General features: G+C 53.6%; 1 protein-coding gene across 1 annotated transcript; it reads right to left on the bottom strand.

Annotated features, from left to right (window-relative positions):
• Nucleotides 1-17,634: 17,634 nt before the first annotated feature.
• Nucleotides 17,635-26,385, bottom strand: AP2S1 (adaptor related protein complex 2 subunit sigma 1). Its single transcript, XM_005283714.4, has 5 exons — nucleotides 26,268-26,385; nucleotides 21,073-21,222; nucleotides 20,087-20,200; nucleotides 19,383-19,442; nucleotides 17,635-18,225 (listed from the first exon to the last, which is right to left on the bottom strand). Exons 1-5 carry the CDS (start codon nucleotides 26,268-26,270, stop codon nucleotides 18,124-18,126), a joined length of 429 nt encoding a protein of 142 aa, XP_005283771.1. The 5' UTR covers nucleotides 26,271-26,385; the 3' UTR covers nucleotides 17,635-18,123.
• Between the last annotated feature and the right edge of the window lie 706 nt (nucleotides 26,386-27,091).

Raw genomic sequence — 27,091 nt, 5'->3', positions numbered from 1 at the left:
ACACAAAACCCCTCCCAGCAGTGAACTCATCCATTTGGATCAGACTTGCTTTGATCCAGGAGGGTCCCTCTCCCAGGCCCATTTCCACAGTGCATTCACTGGTGTAATAGCCGCAGAGTGATGCAAACAGCCCTGCCACCTCACAGCAAGAAGGGACGCCAGGCTCAGGTATGAAAGGAGCTGTTTCCATGGCAATAATGTTCTCTCCAGAGGCATCCTACATGGCTGGTGCTGCAGTCTCCATGGCAATGTACCTCGGACGTCTCAAGGCTCACGTTTCTGTGCGTGGGTTTTCTCTGCTCCTGGGGGCGGTGTCTGAGGGACTGACTGACAGCTAAGTCTGGACCCGCCTAGAGAGATTTCTCTATGTCCCACTGTCCCGGAGAGGCCCATTAGTTCTCTGTCCTCCTCCTTCCATCTGCAGCCCCACTCTGGTGAGGGTGATTCAGCATGCGATTGGGCTCAGCTGGGTCTGATGTAAAGCGCGCCGCTTGCATGGTGGAACCTGCCCGCACATCACTGGGCTGACAGAGGAGCATCATACAGACTTGGGGATAGCTTGGGCCTGATCCCCCATTGCCTGGCACCTTGAGTTGTCACTCACACCTGTGCTGCCACTCGCATGTCTTATACCCACTTTGCCCTGGTGTAGATCATAGATTCATAGAAACATGGAACGGGAAGGGTTAACCTATGTCCATCCTCCTAGATCATCTCTGACAGGTGTTTGCCTAGCCTGTCCTGAGAAACCTCCAACCATGGGGAATCCACAACCCCGCTCTGTAATCCGCTCCAGTGCTTACCTAGTCATAGAGGTGGAAAGTTTTTCCTCATATCTAATCTAAATCTCCCTTGCTGCAAACTAAGCTGATTCCTTCTATAGGGGAGTGTGTCCATAGAAAGACAACACAAGGCAGTGGGGAGTCAGGCTTGTGATATACTGCGGCGGGGCCTTCTAGGAAGAGCATTATAATGAGGCGTGAGGGAGCATGGGCAGTTATGATTGGCACTGACATAACACCTTCTCTTGGAGGACCTTGAAGCCCTTTTGGAGTCAGTCTCAACCCCATGGGAGGGAGGCAAGAATCAATAGTGTCATTTTTAAAAACAGATGAGGAAACTGAGACACAGAGCGAGGACGTGACTTCCCACGGTCACCCAGGGAACCTGTAACAGAGCTAAGCATTGAACCCACAGCTCCTGAATCGAAAGCCTGTGCGTGAAATACAAGGTCATCCTTCCATTGGGGTGGTTACATGGGGGTGGCAGAGCAGACAGAAGCATTTTATGGGGCTGAGGCTGGTGGTGTTATACAGAGGTGGAGGCGGAGGAGAGTGTTACGTAGGGACCGCAGAACATATGATACAGGAGGCTGAAAGAACAGCAGAGCTTTGTACCATTTTGGGATCCATAGCCGGAGGTACTGCAATAGCCCATGGGCCCATGGAACCTCCCCATAGCTCAGGAGAGGACCGTGCTGGCACAGGGCTGTGGAAATACCTCCAGGCATATTAATTTAGCCGGGAGAACTTTGCTAAGACCAAAGAATCCTAAATGGGTTGGCTGGGAATTAAAGGTACAGTGCCAAACAGCTGGCAGCCCAGGGAAATACATTTCTGACCCCCCCCAAGGACACATCAAAGGCTTCCATCTCTCTTCTTTTCTCTGCAGCTTTTTGTCTCCCACCACCTGTTCCTCTGCTGCCCTTTCCCTGTCTCCTGTATTTATAGCCCTATCTCTCTAGAACCTCGTGCTCTGTAGCTCTGCCCACTTCTGTCTGCCCCCATCCTTCTTCCTCTGTACAGAAGGGAGCCCATGGAAAATGGGTTGGGTGAGCCACGTGGAGGGGAAAGGAACCCCCCCCCCACACACACACACCCATCTGATCAGCACTGGCGCCTCTGGGGCGGCCAGGGTGCAAATCATCTGGGTGCAGCGGATGGGGGTGTGGGCAAATGTAAGTGTTTCAGTGAACAGATCGTGGCACGTTTCCCTTTAATGATATCCCAGCTTATGATGCGTGTTTGGAGCAGTGATTTCTCTCCCTCTGAGTTTCTGAGGAAGGCTGGGAGAGTTGGGAAGGGGCAGCCAGAGTCCCATGTGGTTGTCGCTTGCAGATCCCAGCACCCACAACTTTAGCGGGCCATGACCACACAGATCTCTCCCCCAACAGAGGGCACCACAAATCCAGGAGCTGCAGGTCAGACTCTGGACTGCAAACCCCAAACATTTAAAGACCACAAATCTGGCCTCAAAAATCATGAGTGGCTTAATAATAATGAGATGTAAAGTCCTGGAGTTCTTTGTTTTTTTGCCTTCTGGTTTAGGGTCACACTCAGGCCATGTCTTCAAGCTTTTTGCTGCCGCCACAATGGCTAGAAACGTTCTTATTTTTAAAATGGAAGCTAAGATGCTCCCTGAAATCCCATGACTCCGGGTTCTGGAGATTTAAGAAAAAACATGATAAAGTCACAAGAGCTGGCAACTCGGCAGGTATCTTATCTGTCTATGAAGGGGAGGATTTGGCCCTTTGTCCTCTGCATACTTCTCTTTTCATTGTGTGTCAGCCCCCTGTCTCTTCTCTGCTACAGACAGCCCAGCTGCACTAAGCCAAAAGGTATAAAACTGTTACAACAGGAAGGGAAACTAAAGCCACAGCCTCTCCAGCGCAAACCCAAGCAGCTGCAGAGGATGCACCATCAGCAGGGATGCATGTCCTCAGTTCCTTCCTCACCTGATCCCGCAGCTGATCTCCGAAGCCCCCAGGAGCTGAGGACGGCTGCAGAATGGGACTCTGGGTGGACAGACCCAATCCGGTTGCTGTCTAGGAGAAATTTCTGCCATCACTGTGTCCAGGGAGCAGGAAATGTAGCAGGAACCAACAGGGCCCACGGAACTCCTGCATCTCAGTGGGGCCTTATCAGCGCAGCGTTCTTGAGAGAATTGGACCCTCTTGGACTGAACCAGGGACCAGACCCACCTTGATGAGGTGAGACTTCAGTTGAAGCCATTTTGATTTATGCCTTCGTCATCTCTCACTGGTGACTGGGACCTTCTCCTCCCTCCTCCCCTCCCCACGTTGGTTGGCCCAAAATTTGGATTCTCTAGGGCTTTGTCCAGTCTGGTTTTCAAATGCCCTGAATGATGGGGCTCCCCGAACCTGTTAGACATCTCATCCCGCTGGCCAGAAGCCATCCCAGTAGTAATTATCCTAAACTCTCCAGTTCTTAAGTGGATCCTGCTACAAGACTCACCACCCAGACTGCCCCCTCCTGGCCAGACCCGACACTGCAAAGACTCCACCCATCTCTCATCCTCTGGGCTCCAGCGGTCTGTGCAGGGCCCTGCCTCAGTTTCCCCAACAAGGTGAGTCCTCTGAGCCTACCCCACACAGGTCGGTGCTGGGGATAGGGCTGGGGCCCTCCAGCCACACCACTAAACTAGTTTAACCGCTTTGAGGCGAACCAAAGTCCAAACAAGCAAGCAATTCCTCCGTCCCTCTTCAGCTGCTCTTCAACCTGCTTTCTGGGCTCCCATCTCAGTCCCTTCTGGGCTATAGTTAAGGCTTTCCCTGCACCACTCCCAGGGGTTTCTCCCTGGAGGCTCGTTTTCCCCTTCAGCTTCCCATTGCCTCCCCCAGGGGACTCTGCCAGCCTCTCCCAGAGACTTTCCTATTCCCCTCTTTTTAACGACAGCCTGGTTTTTTATAGGAAACACCTGTCCCCTTCACAGTCACATCACTGTCTAGCTCAGCCTTCTGGCCTTTAAAAGAGCAGATCACTCAGTCACACCTCCCAGTTGGCCAAGTTATAACTTCAGGTACCACCCTGAACAATTCGTTGGTGTGTCATGGATGGGGATGGTCTGGCCTAGTGGTGAGAGCCGGAGTCAAGATCCAGAAGTTCAGGGTCAAGGGTCAAGCCGGGGTCAGGAACCATGAGTCTGAAACTCAGCAGGGCTGGAGGAAGGCAAGGAACAAGGCTGGCATAGAAACAACCACAGCTGCCAGCGTCAGCATTGAGTAGCCACTGACCAAGTGCTACTGCTGGGCTCAAGAGAAGTCCCGGCAAGGCCGCTCATCTGGTCAGGCAATCTGGCCAATTAGAGCTTTCACAGTCCTGACATTGTTAATAGGAACATAGGACCGGCAGGGACCTCCTGGGTCATTGTGTCCAGTCCCCTCCTACCGCAGGCCGCCCTTTCAGAGAATCCCGTTCGGAAACTGATCAGCTGGCTTACGTGTAGCTAAGTGGTTTGCCCCTGTGCATCCCATATTTGTCTAATCTAATACTTCTCGATTGTCCTCATGTCCCCTCCTAGTGGGGGCCTGGCCAAGCTACACACACTTGTTTTAAACATTTTGAATAGTTCTAAGTTCCCCCACGAGGCTCATCCAGATTCCTGCTCTTCCTAGCAGACTCATAGACTTTAAGGTCAGAAGGGACCATTATGATCATCTAGTCTGACCTCCGTTTGCACAAGTGCAGGAACATAGGGTTAGCCAGACTGGATCAGGCTTAAGATCCCTCTAACCCAGGATCCCAACTCCAACAGCGGCCAGCACAAGCTGCTTCAGAGGAAGGGGAACCCCGCATTGGCAGAGGTGGAATAATCTGCTCCCCATGTGAGGTTCCCTCCTGACCCCTTATAACTTAGAGACCAGTTTAAGCCCTGAAGCATGAGATTTAATATTGTTTCTAAAATGAAGCATAGGGCGCACGGTGACATACGATAGACTCCTGGACTGGGACTTGAACAACCTGGGTTCTACTCCCAGCTGGGCTGCTGGGTGACCTTGGGCAAGTCATGGCCCTTGGTGCCTCAGTTTCCCCATCTATAAAGTGGGATTAATGAGACTGGCCTCCTTTGTAAAGTGCTTTGAGATAAACCGAGCTAGGGGTGAGTATTTTCATATGGCGCTTCTGGGAGCTTTGAGGGGGATGGAGTGGGGGTGAGCTTCCTGTCCCCAGCCCAGCGTTGCTCCCTTTTAGAGTGGCTGGCGCTCTTGTCAGCACTGATCTCGAGCAGTCTCTGCACTGAGGCTCAGATCCTCAAATGTATATAGGCACCTCACTCCCACTGATTTCAATGGGAGTTAGGCATCTGAGTGGCATGACTGGGGTGTATCTGGTCCCTAGGCATGCAATTCGGGCTGCAGGCTCCTGTCCCTGGAGCAATCGTGTTCTCCCTGTGAATCTAACCTTCTGCTACATCTAGCTTGTCATGGGCACCAGCCTCATCCTTCTTCATGTTCATGTTGGAAAGATCCCAGGATTGAGGGCACAAGAAAGAGGATAGTCCAGTCCCCACGTCCGTGTGGTCCCGGGCTCCCCTCCGCTGCAGCAGTGGTGACATTCTGTCCTGAATTACCCCCTGCAACCATTCTTCATGGCCTCCCACCCTGACCAGGGGTGACCTGCTGTGGGAGGCTGCTCCGGGAGACGCCCCCAAAGCGCTGTGAAAAGTCAGGTCTTCCTGCACATATCTATGAGAAGGGCGGATGGTGCCAGGCAAGAAGAGCCGGACATACACATTCTGCTCACGTCGCACTCAACCTGTGAACTCCAGGCCCAGCAGAGCCTGGCAGCGGCTGTGTCCCTTGCCCATCTTGGCCTTGGCTTTCAGGCACCACCCTCCTCCCCCCGCATTAGATCCAGTGCGAGGAGCCCCTTAATGAGAAGTCAGATGGCTGACTCAGCAATCGGCTTCCTCATTAGCAGGGTTCAGCTTGGGAACATCTTTGTCCTTACAGGGGGACGGGTGGTTAGAGAACTTCCTGGCAACCAGCCCAAGGGCTGGCAACGAGCGGCTTGGGCGTGGGATTCTGCAAAGCTGTGGGGTTCCTGTGCCTCTTGGAAGGGCCTTCGGAGCAGAAGGGAGAGGAGTCCTGAACTCAAGCCCCTGGCGTAAATGACCCCAACACCCAACAGGGCTCCTGGTCGGGTGGCACTGCCCCCGCCTCTGCAATTAGATTGACCAGCGGGGTTAGCACTAAGGAGGGGAGAATAACAGAGTTTAGCGCTGATGGGTCTGTTGGGTGCTTTGTCCCTGGTTCTAGTTAACCTCGCCGGCTCTGGCAGCGGCAGGCATGCAAAGCACGTGGAAGAGAGCCGTGCTAACTGCCCACGTTCTCACGCTAATCACCCAGTCATTATTGGCTCGGCCCTGGCGCCGGGGGCAGGGGAATTTTCTGTGCAAGATGCAGCAAGAAATAAGCATCTTAATTGTTCTGCGGTTTTTATGGCATGCAAACAGTAACGCTCCCTTCCTGCCATCAGCACGCGCCCTTTGGCATCCACTCGTGCCAAGGCTATGGCGCCATCAAACGCTCTGGTCCCTGGCGAGGGAACCAATTCCATCCCCAGTTTGCCTTTCAGTCTCCAATTAAAGCTTTGGGTGGGGTTTGGTTTTTGCAAAGTTATTAAACCAAAGCAGCTGATGTCAGCTGAGGGCACTTGGCACCTCGCGGGGCTGGGACCACCGTTGTCGAGCCCTGGGTTGGGGCAGGGGCTGGGGTACCCTCTGCTGGTCCCCAGGACGGGAGGCGAATAACCCCTGCTGTGCCCCAGCTGGGGAGAAGAGAAAGATCCTTTCCAAGGGCTGCCCAGCTCTCATCTAGCAGCAAACCAGAGGGAGGGACTTTCTGATCTGGAAAGACTTGGGGGTGGGGGAGCAGGGTAAGGGGTTAATGGAGGCCACCCTTTGCCCTGAGGACTGAGATTTCTTCATGAAAACACGGGGCAGAGCGTTCCACACGCTTCTGTAGGAGTCTGCGGTTGAACGGATCAAGGCACATTCTGCAGCCAACTTGCCCAGAAAGGGAAGGAGCCAAATCTAAGCCCCAGAATAAGGCTGAGACACGTTATTGGACATGCTCGGAGACAGACTGCCGCGGGATTGCTAGAGTCCCGGGCCAGCAGGCACCATCTCCTGTGTAGCACAAGCCATCGTGCTTCCCTGAATTAAATCACGTAGGTGCTTTGGCAGCGACTGGATGCCTTTCTAAAGGAGATGCTACAGCTCAACCAGAAGTTAGGGGCTGGATGCAGCAATCACTGGGTGAATTCTCTGGCCCGGGTTATGCAGGAGCTCAGATTAGAGGATCATATGGTCCCTTCTGGCCTTGCGCTCTATGTATCTCCATTCTCCCCACCCGGCCCGGGGCACCCCCTTGGGTAAGAATGTTTCTACAGTTACCTAAGAACCACCGTACAGAGTGAGAGGTGCAAGGTCTGGCTTGTTGGGGCATATTCCTTTCAACTCGGCCTTTTTCTAAGTGCAGCCGAGCTGGCTTCGCAGACTGCTTTATAGATCGTTCTTCCCGACAAATCCAGGGCTCCAGGCTTTTCTGGCATTTATTTATTCAGCTGCCTTTGTTTTTAAGCCAGGACTTGCCGTTTGTTTTACATTTGCCTTGGCTTCAAACCATGGAAAAATCTGTCACCTTGATTCTGCTTTCCATGGCACACAAGCGTAGCCTTAAGATAAAGGAGTCCATCTGGGTTTGATCCAGTCTGGCTCGGGTAGCGCTAACCCACCTGCTCTCGTCCCTGTCTGTGACCATACGCAAAGCCTTGCCGTGTAGCTGCCTCATTTGCATGGCTGGCCAGCTAGCACGCAGATTTAAATGTGGCGTGAAGGGCTAACGTCACCCAGCAGAAGGCTTTTTGCTTGGAGCTTTGGCATTTGCTGCCATGTTGGGCAGGTTTCTTCCCCACACCCAGTTTGATTTGCATTGGTAGTGCGGCTGAAGCGCAGCTTGTTACATCCCTGGTGAAAACCGCATAGACTGACTGAAGGAGAGACATACAGAGGCTAGGCTGGTGGCTCCATTCCAGTCCTGAGAATCCATGTAATACAGTGATCCTCACCCATTTTCATTCAGCGGCTTATTGATCTGCTGGATGGTGTTCGTAGCTGCCCCCAAGCAGGTCTTTTACCATCAGACATTACAGATCTTATGTGCTAAGCACCCTTCATTCAGGCTAAATGTGAGAAGCAATTACGCCCCTTTTACATAGTCAGGGCTAGAAACAGTAGAAGCCACCACCCAAGGCACCGAGCTGCATAGCAAGGTCGGAGCAAGAACTAACCCAGGGAGAATATGAGAGGATTTCATGGCTAAAGGATTGTTTGGAAAGCTGACTGTGTGATAAGAGAAACCCAGCAGACAGCAAGAGATCCAGTCATGAGCGTAGCCTGAGAAGGAGCAGAAAGAGACAGCTTCTTGGGCACAGGACTGGCTTGAGACACAGGCGTAGGAAATAGTGAGCAACCAAACTGGCGGTGTTTGTTCTTGCGGCATGGAGGGAAACAGGGTTTTGTACGAGGATTACACCAAAGAACGTACCTGGCTCCATCATCAGTTTCTTCTCCTAATGGAAGAAACCTGGCATTGCCCCGGCTAATGGCTAACTTCTTGGTCCGCTGAGGTACCATTAAACCCACTGCTGGGTTCTCAAAATGGTTCATCTTGCAGCAGGATTGTGCAGACAGCAGCTTAGCCACGGACCCCACTTAGAGAACCCCAAATCGAGCCATTAGCTGGGGAGCGCAGGAGCACTATGTCTGTAGCAGAAGCTCTAATCTGCTCCAGCCATAGCCACTTCCCACTGCAGGGAATGGTGCAGGAGTGCCACTTACCTTCCGCTTCAAGCCCATCCTCTCCCAGCCGTGGTTGCAAGCTGCATCTCCCAGCAGACGGGATTGTAGGAAATGGGCCACTGGCAGCCGAGTGCTCTTAACCACTCCAGTGCCAGCTACTCTACATCTGGAGCAGTAAGGCCTAGAGGATAAAGCCCTATCCACTGGGACTCCGGAAACCTGAGTTCTGTTCCTGGCTCTGCTGCTAGGTGACCTTGGGGAATGTTGCTCCCCTGCTCTGTGCCTCAGTTTCCCCCACTGTAAAATGGGGATAATGATCTTGCTCCCCCCCTTTTGTAAAGCACTTAGATTTCTACTGATGAAAAGCGCTGTCTAAGAGCCAGGGATTACTCTCTGTTGGTGTAGAAGCGGACAGTGAATTGCTTTAACTCCCATCCCACTACAGACCTGAGAAGAAATACAATCCGTCATTCTAGCTCCCATTTTTAGTAACCCCCCTCCAGCTGTCCCCTGTACTCCTGGAATTTCACCAAATGGAGAATCCAATTGCTGTGTCCCCGGCTGACATTTGAAATGTAACTTTTTGAGGGGGCATGTGTGCAGGAGATCAGCTGGACCCACTCTTGAGCGTGGACACCCAGGCTACACCCTCTGGGGCAGGAAACGGGATGGCATGAGGCCAGTGGATTGTGTGTGGGCTCGAGCCACAAGGGACAGGAAGAAAATGTATTCCTGAGGATGCCCCCTCAACAAAATGGTGTTTCGGGGAATGGAGGGAGATCAGGCAACAACTGGCCTGATCTTATGGACCTAGTGAAGTGAGCCTGGAGCTGGGAGCCAGGACTCCTGGGTTTTGTTCCTGCTTGCAATGGGGGACTGGCCATTTAAGGCCAGAGGAGGTAAGTGCCGCCATCCCATGTGTCCAGGGAAGCAAGTGAAGGTGTCATTGGGAAAGAAGAAGATGGTTTGGGGAAGCAGTTTGGGAGAAGGAAGGTATACGGCCATGTTAGACCATTTGTTCCTTTAAGGGCCCTGGGACCAGAGCCTGTAGGGTGGGTGGGACAAGGCGGCTCCCCCTTCTCCCAGCCAATACTGATCGCGGTTAGACCCACCTGGGGAAGATCAAGAGACTGATTAGTGGGAATGGGAGGGGGAACTCAGCTTGGTCAGCCCCAGCAAGGAGGGAAGGCAAAGGGGAGCATTGTTTCAAAGATCTCGACTGTGACTGCATTATTCTGGGAACTCAGTGGGAAACTGAGGCAGGGAACCACAGGGGCCACCTCGGGGCACCTGTTTATACTGCATCTACCACCAAGTCTTTCTGTGGTCTTCAGCCAGTTGCGTCCCCCTCGGTGAAAGGGGGAGGTGAGTAGGAGGAGGTAGGGGATTTTCCTCTGTGTATGGCACTGGGGAGACTGAGGCTGAGGTACTGCATCTGGTTGTGGTGTGGTGTCCACATTGTTAGAAGGGCATTGTGAGATTGGAGGGAGTGCAGCGACGAGCCACAACAATGATCCGCGGGCTGGAAAATTGAGTTAGAGTGTGGGGAGTAAACACCTCTATCTGTTCGGCTTATCGAAAAAGATTTGCGAGGTTGCTTGATTCCCAGCTGAGTTCCCCCTCCCCTTCCCACTAATCAGTTTTCTCCCCGTACATTTAACTTGATGGGGGGAAAATACCAGGTGGTAAAGGGCTCCTTAATTCAGTGGAGAAAAAACAAGAACCAGTGGCTGGAAGTTAAAGCCAGACAAATTCCAACTGTACTGTGCTGATGACTGAACACCGGAACAAACTGCCCCAGGAAGTGGGGGTGGGGGTTCCCCATTTGTTGAGGTCTCCAAATCCAGGCTAGCTGCCTTCCTAGGAGATGCTTTAGTCCAGCACAAGTTCTGTGACTCAATCCAGAGGTAAGTGGATGAAATTCTCTGGCCTGTGGTCTACGGGAGATCAGACTAGATGATCTAATGGTCCCTTCTTGCTTTAAACGCTCCCTGAAAACCTGCCCTTTTCATTCTGAGCAGGCAGGTGTTTTGGGTGTCGGCTGCAAATGCTCCTCTCAGCTCCCAGCCTGAATTCCGTTCAGCGGGAGCGAGAGACCTGGCAGCTTGACAGATGTCACTGCTGCTGATGCAACCTCGCTGGCTGTTTCATACTCAGTATGTGGCTACGGTCACATCTCGCAGTTCCATTACAGTGGAACCCAGCCCAGCCCCCGGATTTCCACATCCTTGGTGAGGTGATGCAATGTGCGGGTGAAATAACAGCATATAGCTCTGAATGTGTCAGAGGAGGAAACTGAATAGACCAGGTGTGTGGGGGGAAGGGGACTGGGCGACTCCTGGGTTCTCTGCCTGGCTCAGAGGCAGTGTGGTTCAGGGTAGGTCTATGCTGCAATCACAGAGTGTGATTGCAGCTCAAGTGGGCAGACCAGAGTTAGCCTGAATCTAGCGAACGTGGGTCCTGGCAGCGCGTGGCAGCACAGAATTCTGGTGAGCTCGTACCGCCCCCGCCGCGGCAGCTTCCCTGCTCTGGTGCTTGAGCGAGTTCGATTAAAGCCAGTTTGGGTACGTCTAACCAAGCCACAGTCACACCCGGTGATCGGAACAGACATACCCTGAATGGAGTAAGCAGGGGGCCAGGGCTGATTCTGGCTCTGGGATGGAGCATAGCTTACAGGGTGTTCAAGAAAAGACACACTGAGCGTCTAGACTCCTGGGTGCTCTGCCACTGTTTTGCTGTGAGGTCTTGACCAAAGTCTGGTCTATACTAGAAAATTAGGTTGGTTTAACTACATTGATCGGGGTGTGAAAAATTCAACGTGGTTAAGCCACCTAGGTCCCCTTTTAGAGTAGCAGCCATGTTAGTCTGTATCCGCAAAAAGAACAGGAGTACTTGTGGCACCTTAGAGACTAACAAATTTATTAGAGCATAAGCTTTCGTGGACTACAGCCCACTTCTTCGGATGCATAAATATTTATTCCACTCTATATGCATCCGAAGAAGTGGGCTGTAGCCCACGAAAGCTTATGCTCTAATAAATGTGTTAGTCTCTAAGGTGCCACAAGTACTCCTGTTCTTTCTAGGTCCCCTTATAGGCAGTGTTAGGTAGATGGAAGAATTATTTGGTCAACCTAGCTACTGCCTCTCAGGGAGGTGGATGACCCTGCCTGTCAGCGTAGGTAGTGTCTACATTAAAGTGCCACCGTCTCCTTTACAGGAAATAGAGTTGTCATGTTGTTTGAAGCATCAGCTGCAGCTCGGGAGAATCCCCTTTCCTGTTGGTAAAGAACTGTATCACCCCACAGGCTGAGCATGACCCAGGAATGAGAGAGGGCAACCTCATTCTCCTGTCACATGACAGGGATCTGACTTCAAACCTCAGCCGGGGTGGCACTGTAGAACTAAGAGGCTCTGTGAACACAGCAGGTAATCCAGCACGTCTGTGCGTCACAGCCCACACGGGGCGCTGGCTCATAATCTCCACATCCTGTTGGCCAGGGCTCTTTCCTTGAAAGGCTTATTTCTAGGCCTGGTCTACAGTACAGCGTTAGGGCAATATAAGGCAGTTTACGTTGACCTTATGATGTCAATGTCTACACTACAGCCTTGCTCCCACCGATGTAAGTGCCCTATGCGGATAAACTCTGCACCAAAATCATAACCCCACCTCCGCCAGAGGCATCGGGGTTTTGCCAGCGTAGTTAGGGCGATGCAGTGTCTATGTAGACACTGCGTTACTTACATCGGCTGTTGGCTGTCACTCTCCTCAATTTCACAGCTGGGCTCTGCAGCTCTGGGCTCACAGCTGGAGCCATGAAATTGACATGAAAGGCTGGTAGGCTCCCAGCTGTGCACCGTGCCCCAGGCTCACAGCTGGTGGTGTCACCCTGGGGCAGGTTGGGGGCTCCAGCTGTGAGCCCAGCTGCTGTCTGGGCTTTCAGTTCCCTGCTCCCCATGGGAACCAGACTTCAGCTGGTTAGCTCTGCGGGGAGCCAAGCTCGGAGCGGGGAGCTGAGAGCCCAGGTGGCAGCCAAGCTCGGAGCGGGGAGCTGAGAGCCCAGGTTCTCAGCCCCGCACACTGCCCCTCTTAAGTCAATGCAAGCGCTTCTGGTGAGGATGCGCACCACCGACAGAAGGAGGGTAGCGTGGACATGGAAAAACTGCAGCAATTACTGAGGTGGCTGTATGTGGACTTGACTTAAGTTTGTAGTGTAGACATGCGGCTGACCCTCATCCCAGGCCTGCTTCTCTTCTGGGACACTTTTGGGCTGGGGGATTCTCTAGCAGGCTCTGAACTAAAAGGCGAACAGATGTGATGCCTGTTTCCACGGTTCTGTGACCTCCGGAGACCCTAAAGCCCTCTTAGCGCATGGGGAGAGCCTCAGACAGGAAGAATCTCCCGCTGGTGGGCATGGAGCAAAGCAGCCAGGGAATCATCAGAACGTGGGATCAGAGGGGTCTGGGGCAGAGCGAGGAGACGCGACGGTCCTCGCCCGCAGGCGCTCGGCATAAGAACGAATGCAACTGGGCTGGGAGGGCAGCAGATATGGGCTCCGGGGAACATGAGAGCTTTCAGGGGGGCTGGCACCGTGGGAGCTGGAGGGAGCACCGGGCATGAGAGAAGAGATGAAGAGAAGATGGGGTTCATTGGCTGGGCAGAAGAGGCAGGGGGCTCAGGAAGAAAAGCAGAGACGGGGCCAGCAGGAGAGCTGTGAAGGGGTTTGCATTTAAGGGCACTGATTAGGTGCCATGTCATCCTCCAGTGGAAGCCAGCACACGATTGTTCTCCGTTGTACTGCCTACGCTGGTTTTACACGGACCAAGCAAAGGGGCTCCCAGCCCTGCTGTTGAGGCAATTGCTGGGACACTGGACACCAGGCACCACCTGGGTTCTGTTCCCAGCTCTGCAATGACCTTGGGCAAACCCCTTCCTCTCTGTGCCTCAGTATCTGCTCCCACCCTTCGTCTGTTTAGACTGTCAGCTCTTTGGGACAGGGACTGTCTCCTACTGTGTGTCTGGGCAGCTGCCTGACACGATAGGGCCCTGCTCCTGGTCACTGTGTGTCTGGGCAGCGCCCGACCCGACGGGGCCCTGATCTCGGTCACTGTGTGTCTGGGCAGCTCCCGGCGCGACGGGGCCCTGATCTCGGTCACTGTGTGTCTGGGCAGCGCCCGGCGTGACAGGGCCCTGATCTCAGTCACTGTGTGTCTGGGCAGCTCCCGGCGCGACAGGGCCCTGATCTCGGTCACTGTGTGTCTGGGCAGCGCCCGGCCCGACGGGGCCCTGATCTCGGTCACTGTGTGTCTGGGCAGCGCCCGGCCTGACGGGGCCCTGATCTCGGTCATTGTGTGTCTGGGCAGCGCCCGGCCTGACGGGGCCCTGATCTCGGTCACTGTGTGTCTGGGCAGCGCCCGGTGCGACGGGGCCCTGATCTCGGTCACTGTGTGTCTGGGCGGCGCCCGGCCCGACGGGGCCCCGATCTCGGTCACTGTGTGTCTGGGCAGCTGCCTGACACGACGGGGCCCTGCTCATGGTCACTGTGTGTCTGGGCAGCTCCCGGCGCGACAGGGCCCTGATCTCGGTCACTGTGTGTCTGGGCAGCTGCCTGACACGACGGGGCCCTGCTCATGGTCACTGTGTGTCTGGGCAGCTCCCGGCGTGACGGGGCCCTGATCTCGGTCACTGTGTGTCTGGGCAGCGCCCGGCGCGACAGGGCCCTGATCTCGGTCACTGTGTGTCTGGGCAGCTGCCTGACACGACGGGGCCCTGCTCATGGTCACTGTGTGTCTGGGCAGCGCCCGGCGTGACGGGGCCCTGATCTCGGTCACTGTGTGTCTGGGCGGCGCCCGGCCCGACGGGGCCCCTATCTCGGTCACTGTGTGTCTGGGCGGCGCCCGGCCCGACGGGGCCCCGATCTCGGTCACTGTGTGTCTGGGCGGCGCCCGGCCCGACGGGGCCCCGATCTCGGTCATTGTGTGTCTGGGCGGCGCCCGGCATGACGGGGCCCCGATCTCGGTCATTGTGTGTCTGGGCGGCGCCCGGCGTGACGGGGCCCCGATCTCGGTCATTGTGTGTCTGGGCGGCGCCCGGCGTGACGGGGCCCCAATCTCGGTCACTGTGTGTCTGGGCAGCGCCCAGCGCGGCGGGGCCCCGATCTCGGTTAGTGTGGGACAGGGACTGTGCACCACCCAGCCTTAAAGAGTCCTGTTCTCAGGACACTCAGTGTAACTAATAATAAAGTAAATAATCCATTTTATGCTCAGGCTGCTTTGCTTGATGATCACCCGGTGCTTCCCCCGTCTTCGTTTCATCCCAGCAACCCCGGCGAGCAGCCATGATCCCAGGGGAGAATAAAGCAGTTAGGAGGGAACATTCTTACACGTGGTTAAATACACAGTACGGGCTCCCTCTGGTGGCTGCAGATCCACGTTCAGCTGGCAGCACTAATCAGCACTTGGATCAAACAGGGGCCAGCCCACATCTCTCCAGAGCAGCGGTGTTTTAGGCTTGGTCCCGGTGCATCGCAGGACACATATAAACATAAGAACAAGCGGGTACATGGTTATAGTAGAGGGCAGTCACCTGGTTGAGCAGGGATAAGGTTGTGGAATTCGCTGCCTGGGGCATTTTCTGATCTAGTTTTGCATGGGAAGAGGAGAGGTGTGATTGAACGCTCATAGCATGGAGATTCATTGCGCCTCCCTGTCCTCAGGCGTGGCATTAACTCCCTCTGGGCCTTCCCTTTCCTTTGGAGCATCCCAGATCAAGTCATAGATCCAAGCGACCACTGTGACCATCTGGCCCGACCCCCTGGATAACACAGGGCATAGGACTGCCCTGATTGATTTAAAGCAGATCTTTTAGAAAAAAAAAACATCCAAGCTTGGCTTTAAAGTGGCCAGTGATGGAGACTCCACCCCCACCCTGGGTAAATTGTTCCAATGGTTAATTAGTCTCCCTGTTAAAAATGTACACCTCATTTCCAAAACTGAATGTGTCTAGCTTCAACTTCCAGCCCTTGGATTGTGTTAGACCTTCCTCTGCCAGAATGAAGAGCCCATTATCAAAGATTTGTTCCCCACGTTGGCACTGATAGACTGGGATCAAGTCACCCCTTAACCTTCTCTTTGTTAAGGTTGAGCTCCCGGAGTCTATCTGTTTATCACTTTAAGGCCGGTTTTCTAATCCTTTAATCATTCTCGTGGCTCTTCTCTGCACCCTCTCCAATTTATCAACGTTCTTCTTAAACTGGGGGCACCAGAACTGGACACAGGATCCCAGCAGCGGTCGCACCAGGGCCAAATCCAGAGGGAAAATAAAATCTTTGCTCCTACTCAAAATTCCTGTTTATACATCCCTGGATCGCATTAGACTTTTTGGCCACAGCATCGTGCTGGGAGCTCTTGGTCAATTGATGACCTTTTTCAGAGTCTCTGCTTCCCAGGATAGAGTCTCTCTTCCTGTACAGCCCACATTTGTTCTTCCTAGATGTCTATATTGACATTTACCCGTATGATATTGAACACATTGTTTGCTTGCACCCAGCTTACCAAGCGATCCAGATCGCACTGTAGCGGTGATTTGTCATCTTCATTGTTTACCACTCCCCCAATTTTGGGGTCAGGTCATTTGCAAACTATCAGGGATGATTTTATGTTTTCTTCCAGGTCATTAATAAAAATGTTAAATAGCGCAGGGCCAAGAACCAACCCCCGGAGTACCCTACTAGAAACACATCCAGTGGGTGTTGCTGGAGGCAGGGTACTACCGCAGTAATTAGGGAGAGGCAGTGATGCCTAGTGGATAGAGCACCAGATTGGGACACAGGAGAGCTTAGTTCTATTCTTCGCTCTGCTGCTGGCCTTAGGCCCAGTCCCGTTCTGTGCCTCAGTTTCCCCATCTGTAAAATGGGGGATGGTGATACTGTCCTCATTTAAAAGCTATGGGTGGTAGGAGCTAGGTTTTATTATTCAGGGTAGGCACCATCTCTGAGCCATTACCGTAACGCCCAAGGAGCAAGGATACCAGGCTGCTACCTAGAGGGATCGACAAGTCTTATCCAGGATTCTGGGCCCAATGAACCAATGAACCTATTAGCCCAATATGGCTCCAGTTGAGATGGAGCAGTGATTCACTGCATGGTGAGAGGACAGACCTTCCTAAAAAGAATCGGGCCTCAGCCCAGGGAGAAAGGACCTTTCCCTGCATTCTGGGCTGCCCCAAGACAGCCTGCATTCTCCAGGAAAACATGAGGGAAAAGCCCTAACAGGGGACATGACTGCTCCTGAGAATTGCACTAGTGGCCTCTTTCATGAGACACCAGGGTAAATTCCTTTGCAGTAGATAGTCCAAGCTCTGGAGAAAGCCAACTACTGCAAGAGCCCCGTGTCTATGGTGAACTCCCTGCAGCATGTGAAGGTCACACAGCAGCTCCTGACCAGACCCACTTAGCTCAAAATATTAAGTATTACAGCCAAAATATTTCAGTCCTGAAATGGCAACTGTGCATCATGGCTCCTGTTCTCCTCTACAGGCTGGGCTCCCCAGCCAGACTACATCTCCCATGATGCACTGCCTCCCTTCAAAAGGAAAGACTCTGGTGCATCATGGGAGTGGCAGTCCAACCAGGGAGCCCAGCCTATGGGGAGAATGGGAGCATAAGGTGCCTGAACTATAACTCCCATGATGCACCACAGCAGCATTTCAGAATTGAAATAATTTGGCCGGAAACACACAGTTGTGGGTTGTTGTTTTTTTGGCCAAGATTGTCCATGCAAAATTTAGTCAAAACAATTTTTTTCCATGGGGGAAAACCTACCCTCTCCCCCATGTAGCTCCTTCCCCACCAGAGGCCACTGGACACCGAGCTCACTGAGAACATGACCTGCTCCCAATGCCAGACACCACCACCCAACAGGAGTTTCCTGCATGCACCTCAGAGCCTTATGTCAAATCTACCTCCAAGAACCTCACCCCCACTCCCTCCCTCCTGCTGCTGCAGGGCCCTTCGGAGACCACCCCAGAGGAAGGAGTGTTTCACAGATGGTTTATTTCAATACATCACTGGCCATATGGTATGGCTGCCACTCACCAATGGATAACACACAGTTGTGGTCCCACTTCTAGTGCAGACTCGGCACACACACGGACATGAACGGAGCTGGGGGGTTGGGGGGGGGGGGGGGGAGACAGCGCGCTGGTTATATGGAGGGAAAACACAGAGGTTCGGGGATGGTTGTGTCAGGGCCCCAAAAAAGGTTTTTGTTTTTTTTTTAAATACAGTCGCTCTCTCCCCTTAGACCCACCCACCCGGGATCTCAGCTGCCGCATTCGAGCATGGGGGAGGTGGGACTGAAACTTTCGACTTGTGGTTCTGATCCATTTGAGGGGGTGTCCTCCCCCCTCCCCCCAATGGAGAGTGGCTAAATTTGTTCTGAGACAGTCACTGATTCAGGGACTGGGTGCAAGGAGGAGTCCCGGGGCAGGATGGGGGATGGGGCCAATTCGATCCAGTTCTCTCATTCCAAGGACTGCAGCATAAGCAGCTGTTTCAGGACTTTCGTTTGGCTCGTCTCGCGGATCTCGCCGGCTAGGAACATTTCGTCCACCACGGTGTAAACCTGCCGCAAGAACAGACCACCCGTGAGCCAGGTGCACGGAGGACAGCCTCAGCGCTGCCTCTCCCTCTGGGGCACTCTGCAGCACACCGGCAGCGCAGTACGCAGCGCCTGGGTTCATCCACCAAGTGGCACCGAAAAGCATTTCCAAGGACAACGCTGTGACAGGTTCTGCCATTTGCTGCGTCCCAAGTGCCACGGGAGGGTAAAAAGACTGGCACCCGTGTCCTCCCCCAGAGCAGCGGAGTGACCCTGACACAGCGGGACCCTCGCGGGACTGAGGCTTGGAAAGTGGGTCCATAGCCATCAAATAGAGACCAGCATGCTGAACCTCTCCCTGCTACATTCCAGCCCTCTAAAATCCCCCAACCTGCAGGGGGAATTTATCTACCGGAACGCCACAGAGTTACATGGGATCTGCCCTGTGAAGCTGGAAGGGTCATCGGGGGCAAGGGCTGTCAATGTAACACGTTATATTTTGAATGTTTAAACCTCCCTCCCCCCACCCAGGACAGAGAGAGAGGTCAAGCAGGCTCAGCGCAGCAATGCTTCATAGACTCCACAGCCAGAAGGGACCATTGGGATCATCTCGTCAGATCTCCTGTGTAGCACAGGCCCCATAACAACTCCTAGAGCAGATCTCTTAGCAAAACATCCACTCTTGATTTTAAAATGGTCAGCGATGGAGAATCCACCACGACGCTGGTCAAATGTCCCAGTGGTTAATGACTCTCACTGTTAAAAATGGACACCAAATTTCCAGTCTGAATTTGTCTGGCTCCAGCTTCCAGTTATTGGATCATGTTAGACCTTCCTCTGCTAGGCGAAAGAGCCCATTATTCAATATTTGTTCCCTACGTAGGTACTGATAGGCAGCGACTTGATCCCAGTCTAACAGTCGCTTGGTTAAGCTAAATAGATTTAGCTCCTTGAATCCATCACGATAAAGCATATATTTTTTTGGCCACAGCATTGCAGTGGGAGCTCATGTTCATCTGATTATCCACCTCCTTCCCCCAAACCTTTTTCAGAGTCACTGCTTCCCACGATAGGGCCCCCAGCCTGTAGGTACGTCTGACATGAGACGGTGTTATGCAGCAGCTGCATGGAACCGCAGAGCGATTGGTCCCGTGCTCCCCTCCCTCCCGGGCTGAGCTCACCTTGTAGAAGTTGAAGACCAGGTCGAGTTCACAGACGTTGTGGAAATATTCATTCAAAACCTGGGCCAAGAGAAAGGAGAGCTGGATTTCAGAGACCGGGAGAAGGAGGGAGCCACGCCACCTTTCGGTCAGAGATGCTAAAGTCACAAGGGACCATTGTGATTGTCCGGTCTGATCACCTGCATAGCACAGCCCACAGACTCCCACACAGGATCCCTGCCTGAGCCAGCGCAGGTTGTTTAGAAAGACACAGCCAGCCAGGATTTACGACTCCAAGGGATGGAAAAATCTACTGTCTCTGGGTCAGTTGCTCCAGTGATGTCAACCTTTCCTCTTGTTTCAGCTTCCGGCCGCTGCAATGGTTCAGACCATTGCCTGGGCGGGATATGCCTCTGCCTCAGAAAAGGGTCACCAAAGGAGATCCCTTGCAGCCAGTGGAATCTGCAAACCTGACCCCCTTTAACACACGCACAGCCCCCAGTCTACCTGAAGGACGAGGCACCCTCTTTATGTCCCATCACAGCCGAGATCAGAGGGGCAGGAACTGCTGACTGTCCTGCCAGGACAGAGAGGGGCTGCAGAAAGCAGCTCACGGTCCTTTTAGGGCTGCCATCCCTCTGAGGAGCTGGCACAAAGGACCAGGCCACAAGACAGCTCAATTGAGTCGTACTAAGGGAAGGGCAGAGGCCGGGGGCAGTGCTCACCTCCACGAAGTTGTGGATGGCCTCCAGGTAGGCCAGGTTGTTGTCATTCACATCCACACAGATGCAGAAGTACAGCCCCGCGTAGCGGCGGTAGATGATCTTAAAATTCCGGAACTGGAAGAGAGAGGAAGAGGACCAGCTGACGTCTGTGCTCTGGCCCACTGAGATGCACCTGGATCAGACAACCTCCGCTCACTTCCTGCTAGCCCCCTTCTGGAGCACAGAGCAGCCAGTCAGAGACAGCACGGCCTGAGGGGCCACACATATCACCGGCGATACTCGAGTCTATAGAATAATCCCTAGCTCATGTCTAGCGCTTTTCACCCTTAGACCTCAAGGTGCTTGATGAAGGAGGGGCAGAATCATTAGCCCCATTTTACAGATGGGGAAACTGAGGCAGAGAGCGAGGCAGCAATTTGCTCAAGGTCACCCAGCAGGCCAGGGCACAGACAGGAATAGAATCCAAGTCTCCCTCCCTCAAGTCCCAGTCCAGTGCTCCACCCAGTAGGCCACACTGCCTCCGTATCCATGTCATCGGCTCACGACAGCTCAGTGTCGGCCTGCTGCCCCCCAGGCTGATCGGAGCGACTCCAATGAGATGAGGCATTAATGGCTTGTGGCTGGAGGAGAGATACCAGGAGAAGTGTGAATCCCTACGCCTCAAACAGACGAGCTGGCTCCCCGCTCAAGGGGACCAGGGGCTGAGCAGCGGATGGCTGGTTTTTAGCTGCAGTGATCCACCACCCCTAGACTGGATAATGAGCATGCTGTATTCGAAGCTGCCTCGAGGGCACCCACAGGCTGCAGCCTCAGCAGGACCCAGCAGCCGGAGGGCTCGGGCATGGAGATCTCCAAACCCAGGGTTGGTATAAATGGAAGGGTTGTACCAGAGAGGGCAAGATTACACCTGCCACAGCCTCGGAGACCCTGCAGTGTAGGCTGGGGCGTCGGTCGGCTGCCCGTTTGGCACGCCAGGGGCGCCTTACCTCCACGAAGTTGGTGTGCTTCGCGTCTCGCACCGTGACCACGGCGTGCACCTCCTCGATGAGCTTCTGCTTCTCGTCATCATCGAACTGCATGTACCACTTGGCCAGGCGCGTCTTGCCGGCCCGGTTCTGGATGAGGATGAAGCGAATCTGCACAGAGAGCAGGCAGGGTTACGGGCATCCCAGCCAGCCCTCCCCACCACTGGCACCACACACCCTGGACACTGCTGCTCAAATACGGGGCAGCCTGCAGGCTCTTGGGAGGGTGCCTCCTCTCCCCCTCACGTCAGCTGGCAGAGAGATCAGCTGTTCGGAGCTGGAGCCACCAATGCAGGGACCTTTACTCTGAACTGCAGAAAATTCTGTGACTAGCTAGAATTCCTCTGCCCTGTGCTCACTGGTTATTTGCTCCAACCCCCTCCCTCCCTCATCCCCAGTCACCCTGTTCTCCCCTGCACTGTCCCCCTCCTCTTTCCATTGCTCTAATCTCCTCCCTAAGTAATCCCACCTAAAAATAAAGTCACGGCACAGCCATGCCCGTTGCTGCCATCACTTTGTTCACGCTCGCCCCCTCGCCCCACCCCGGCTCTGTCTGGTCTATTTCGATTGCCAGCTCTTCAGGGCAAGGGCGGTCCACTACCATATGTACAGCGCCTTGCACGACAAGGCCCCATCTTTAGGCATGTAATAAACATGATTGCTAAGTAGCAGCAGCTGCGGGGCAGAGTCTGGGGGCTGCTGCTTTATGGAGATGGAGCCGTTGCCTCTCTGAGGGTGCAGCACACCTTGGAAGGAGGGTCTGTCTGAGCTACTAGCATGCCAGTGTGGCACGTGCCCTCTGCAGACACCGCTGTGCCTTAGCGAGCAGTCGGCACAGTATGGGGTAGAAGCAGAGGTCAATTTACCAGTCCCACAGGAGGTTATTCTCCATCAGTGACATTGGAGCTGCTCTAACTCCCAACTGATCTTCCCATGTCATTCTGCATCCCCCATAGACCCCTTCATGGCACTCTCCAAAAGGGCCCTGGGTCCCCCAGGCAGACTGCCCCTGGCAAGAGTCTAAGATCCCTAGAGCTTGGTTCTCATTGCCTGGCCCATGTAGTTCACTGGCCTCCTGGAAGCCCTTCCTACGGACAGAAACAGCAAGAATCAGGCAGTGCGGGACGGGACAGAACAGGGCAGATCTCACCCTCACCGAGGAATCTCCCAGAGGAAAGAGATGCAGAACTGCCTTCAAACATGGCGTCTTCAGTGGGCATCTCCCCCAGCCTGCCCCACTTTGGGGGCCCTTTGTCAGCTGCTCCCTCTGACAAGTTCCTGTCCCTCCCTTTCACCCGCTGGCCTCCCGTGGCTATGCACATAAAGACAACATGTCTTGCGCCTCCTCCCACCCCACCCATTCTGCTGGGCTGTGTGGGGAACAGATAAGGGAGGGGGTGTCGATGCAGGGATGCCCCAGAGCAGGAGAAGCAACAGGCACAGTTTGTGACTCCTCTGTCCATTCCCCTGCTGGTCCCAGCCTCTGTCTCATGTCACAGCCATAAGCTGGGCACGTGTGGATCCTCCTTCCCTTTCTGAGGGCTCCTTCCCATCACCAGGAATCCCACCGTTGATCTAAACATCGTTAAAAGATAGACGGCTAGATTCTGGCTACTCTGAAACTGGTCAGCATATTAGTCTAAAAATCACAAAGTCCCCCTTCTCTGAATTTTGCCTTCAAGACATCTGAGCTCCAGAGACTTAAATTTTTTTAATTGAAAGGCATCTTCATCAATTGAATCAAGAATGTTCTTTGCTTCAGAAGGGCAAGGTCCAACGGCCGAGACAATAAACGGATCACAAACAAATAAAAGCAAATCCTTTGGAATTTTAAAATTCTCAAATCGCATTTTGAAATTTTCGATCAGATGGTTTAGGAATTCATGCATCATTTTCGTCTGTAGCAACAACATGCAATGTGGGAAAGTGCAACATCTTTCCTGTTAAGTTTGTCTGACAGATTTCAAGATTCCTCTGAAAGGCACACACTTTTTCAAACAAATCCCTGACACTGCTTGCATGGTCTGGGAGCTGCAAATTGAGGGAATTCAAGTGACCAGTAATATCGCACGGAAAAGCTACCTGTGACAGAGGGGACATCATTCATAAATTCCAGAACTCGCAAGCCTTGTTGGTCTTGTGGTTTGAAAGAAATTCTATTTCTTTTTGATGTGCACAAAACCTCTCTAACACGTGACCATTAGAATCATAGACTATCAGGGTGGGAAGAAACCTCAGGAGGTATCTAGTCCAACCCCCTGCTCAAAGCAGGACCAGCACCAACTTAACCAGTGAACATCACTGTGCTGCAACAGGTCACTGTATTCGGCTGAAAAGTCTTGTAAAACACCTTTAAAAACACGATGTTGTAAGCGAGAAGTTGACCATATGTAGTTCACTAATCTTGTCACAATACTCGCTCTTTTTTTTTCCAAAATCCCCAGACAATTTACCACAGAGGACAGTCTGGTGAATAATGCACTGAAGTGTATTTAATGAAGGGTGTATCACTGCCAAACGTGAAGCAAAGCTCTTCTCTTTCCCTGTCACGTAACAAGCAAGTTTACTCCGTCTGTAACAAGCAAGTTTACTTTCTGCAGACCTAAACCTTTTCTTTTCCCCCTCCAAAAAAGCCTTTTACTTTTTAAAAAATGCTCTCTTCTGTAGTGTAGGTTTCTAATGGTATTAAGCACAAAAATTCTTCCTGACAATTTAACCATCATAAAAATCTAACCAACAGCAATAAATGGGCAGTGTCACTTAAATCACCTGATTCGTCCACTGCAAGAGACATATATTTGGTGTTTTTGAAACCAGAAAGCAGTGCTGAGAACTCATCCTCATAAATTAGCTCCAATCGTCACACTGCGGTGGAATCAGATTGTCAAACGTGTGAAGCAAGTTGCCCTATGTCATCTTTGTTTTTATCTCTGACCAAAAGCTCCGCCAGCATTTCCCAGGGCAGTCCTTGACAAGCTCGGCAACCAGGAAAGGCTGTTTCGTTTTAGCTAGGACCAACGTTATCCGAAATGAAGCAGCTATTGCTTTTATACAGTCGCTGATGTTATGAGAACGACATTTGAAGTGTGATACAAAGATATCAGATTTTCAATTTTGTGACATCTTGCAACATTGCCACGAGGACAGGCCTTATGGAAGTTACTGTGCTTTCATAGAATCATAGAATATCAAGGTTGGAAGGGACCTCAGGAGATCATCTAGTCCAACCCCCTGCTCAAAGCAGGACCAATCCCCAATTAAATCATCCAACAAATTTTTGCCCCATATCCCTAAATGGCCCCCCTCAAGGATTGAACTCACAACCCTAGGTTTAGCAGGCCAATGCTCAAACCACTGAGCTATCCCTCTCCCCGATTCAAAGTGGTGCCTCCCGTTGATGACCTTACAGATGGATATGCAGTGGTTTGGCACATTAAACACAAAGGTTTTGCGTTTAAATGAGGTGGCATCATAAAAAGAAAATCTCCTGTCCAGCTTGGGTTAAAAGCTCGGGTTTCACTGTCAACTCTGCGATGTTCACTCCCACTCACATTCATCTTTGGCTCCATTTCCATCACTAATGAAAAAATGGGTGACGTCCAAGCACAATCATAGCCAATGCTATCGTGAGAACTTCAGATCCAGTAAGTTACTAACTAAGGAAGTCATAGGCAAATGATAGGCAGCATATCACTGTTTGTGAATTTAATTAGACACATTTTTTAAGGTGAACTGGTGGGCACATTTGGCCTGCAGGTGGCCTATTGAGTATCACTGGTGTAGGGTGTTTCAAACTCTATTAATCAAGGCCTCAGGAGACAGACTGAAGGGGACACTCCTGCATTTGCAGGGAAGTGGACTGGAGAATCAAATAGATCTTTTCTATCTCTAACTTTTGCAATTCAATTATACACATGCAGAATTCAGTCCTCAATGTCCAGGGCCAAGCCCATATGTGCTGGTGGTTTTTTGGTGACCATCCCATCAAGATGGTAACAGCTTTGTCTCACCCAGCCCATGACAGCTTGGGTTAGGCACAGAAGCGTCCGGATGTCATTATGAATCCCCTGTGCTACCTGGATTAAACCAGACTAGGTCAGATGGGGCCACTCAAGGGATCCAGGAACCCCTTGGTTGGATGATAGTATCCGCCCAAATCTGTGATCATCTAAAATCTCCCCACTTGTCACAATGCCACACCACGTGGCCCCTCGGAAATTCATAAAGACAACAGGGACTAGAACTCAGAGCCTCCTGCCCTCGCCCCTTAAAGCAGAAGACAATTTCCATGATCAACTGGTGCTAGGCAAGGGGACCTCTGAATAAACAGCTTACTGCATCCCACACCAGAGACAGCTGCTTGTCAGCGGCAGCTGAGCAACCCCCATACGCAGCCCATGTGGCGGTACGAGTGCTGTCAGAATTACAGAAACAGCCCCAGCACCTGTCTTCTTCTGTTACCTACCTCCAGTCCTTTTGCCTACCAAATCTTACCCCGCAAGAGCCTCCCTCCTCAGGCCCTGGGGCTGCTCCCTACTTCCCCAGGGGTGGGGGAGCTTATACCCCAATGGTGCACCCCCTTTCCCCTCCCAGGATAGGGAACCTGGCCCCACATCCTTCCCTACAGAGAAACCACCAGTGGTGCCTCTCCCCACCCCCTCAAGAGGTCATCTAGTCCTGTCCCCTGCACTCCTGGCAGGACAAAGTATTATCTAGACCATGGGGATTCTGATCCAAATCACTCCCCTATAAGGGCCCCAATTTTCCCTTTCCCCAGGGATGAGACCCACATCTCACCCAATGGTGCCCCTCCCCCAGGGATAGGGAAGCCAGACCCACATCCTCCCATAGGTCTCCCAGTGGTGCCCCTCCCCCAGGGATAGGGAAGCCAGACCCACATCCTCCCATAGGGTCTCCCAATGGTGCCCCTCCCCCAGGGACAGGGAAGCCAGACCCACACCCTCTCCCAGGGATACGGAGCCAGACCCACATCCTCCCATAGGGTCTCCCAGTGGTGCCCCTCCCCCAGGGATAGGGAGCCAGACCCACATCCTCCCCCAGGGATAGGGAGCCAGACCCACATCCTCCCCCAGGGATAGGGAAGCCAGACCCACATCCCTCCATACAGCCCCGCCCCCGTGGTGCTCCCCCCTTACCATGATGGCCCCGTCTTTGCCAGAACCCCCCAGACCTTCTTCTCCTCCGCCCTCCGCTTCTTCACCCCTTCCCTTCCCACCGGATATCCGGCGCCCTCCCGTCGCGTGGCCTGCTGGGAGCCGTAGTCCCGGACGCCCCGGCGGAGCGGCCTGTCCCGGCAGGCCGTGCGGCCGCGGCGGTGCATGCTGGGGATTGTAGTTTCCCCCAGGGCGGGTCGGTGTCGTTCCCCGCCGGCTCCGCCAGGGGGAGCCCGGGCTCCGTGGTGCCCTGGGGTGGGCAGCGGGCTGCTGGAACCGGGGAGTCGCCTGGCGGCGCCAGCCGGGAACCTCCCCCCGGGCCCGGGAGAGCTGCCTACGTTAGCCCGCTGCTGGGAGAGGCCTCGTAGGCCCGAGCCTAGCCCAGAGCCCTGCAGCCCCGGGGGAAGCGAGCTGACCCCCCCCCCCCACCACTGGGGACACAAGTGGGGGGCGGGTCCCCCCCCGCGGGCAATGGGGGGGCAGTTTCCCGCCACTTCCCCCATCTTGGGCAGTGTGTGTGTGGGGGGGAGTCCTGGCCTGATTTGCCCCCCGTTCCTGGGCAACAGGGCCAGAGCAGAGGGCAACTCACTGCCTGAGCCTGGCCCCCGTCCCAGGGGCAAGATCATGGGAAGGCAGCTGTGGGCCCAGTTCCTTTCCCGCTCTGGTCCTGGAGCTGACTTTCAGTAGCGGGCGGGCGGCCCCCCACCCCACAGCCGCCGGCGGCTGGCCCTGTGACCACGCGAGGTGACGCGGAGGATGCAAAACCAGGAACGGTAGCTAACCCGAGCTTAGGGCAGAGTCTCTTC

The sequence above is a fragment of the Chrysemys picta genome, chromosome 17 (genome assembly GCF_011386835.1).
Source record: "Chrysemys picta bellii isolate R12L10 chromosome 17, ASM1138683v2, whole genome shotgun sequence".
Lineage (NCBI taxonomy): Eukaryota > Metazoa > Chordata > Testudines > Emydidae > Chrysemys > Chrysemys picta.
This window is presented reverse-complemented; position numbering and strand designations above follow the sequence as displayed.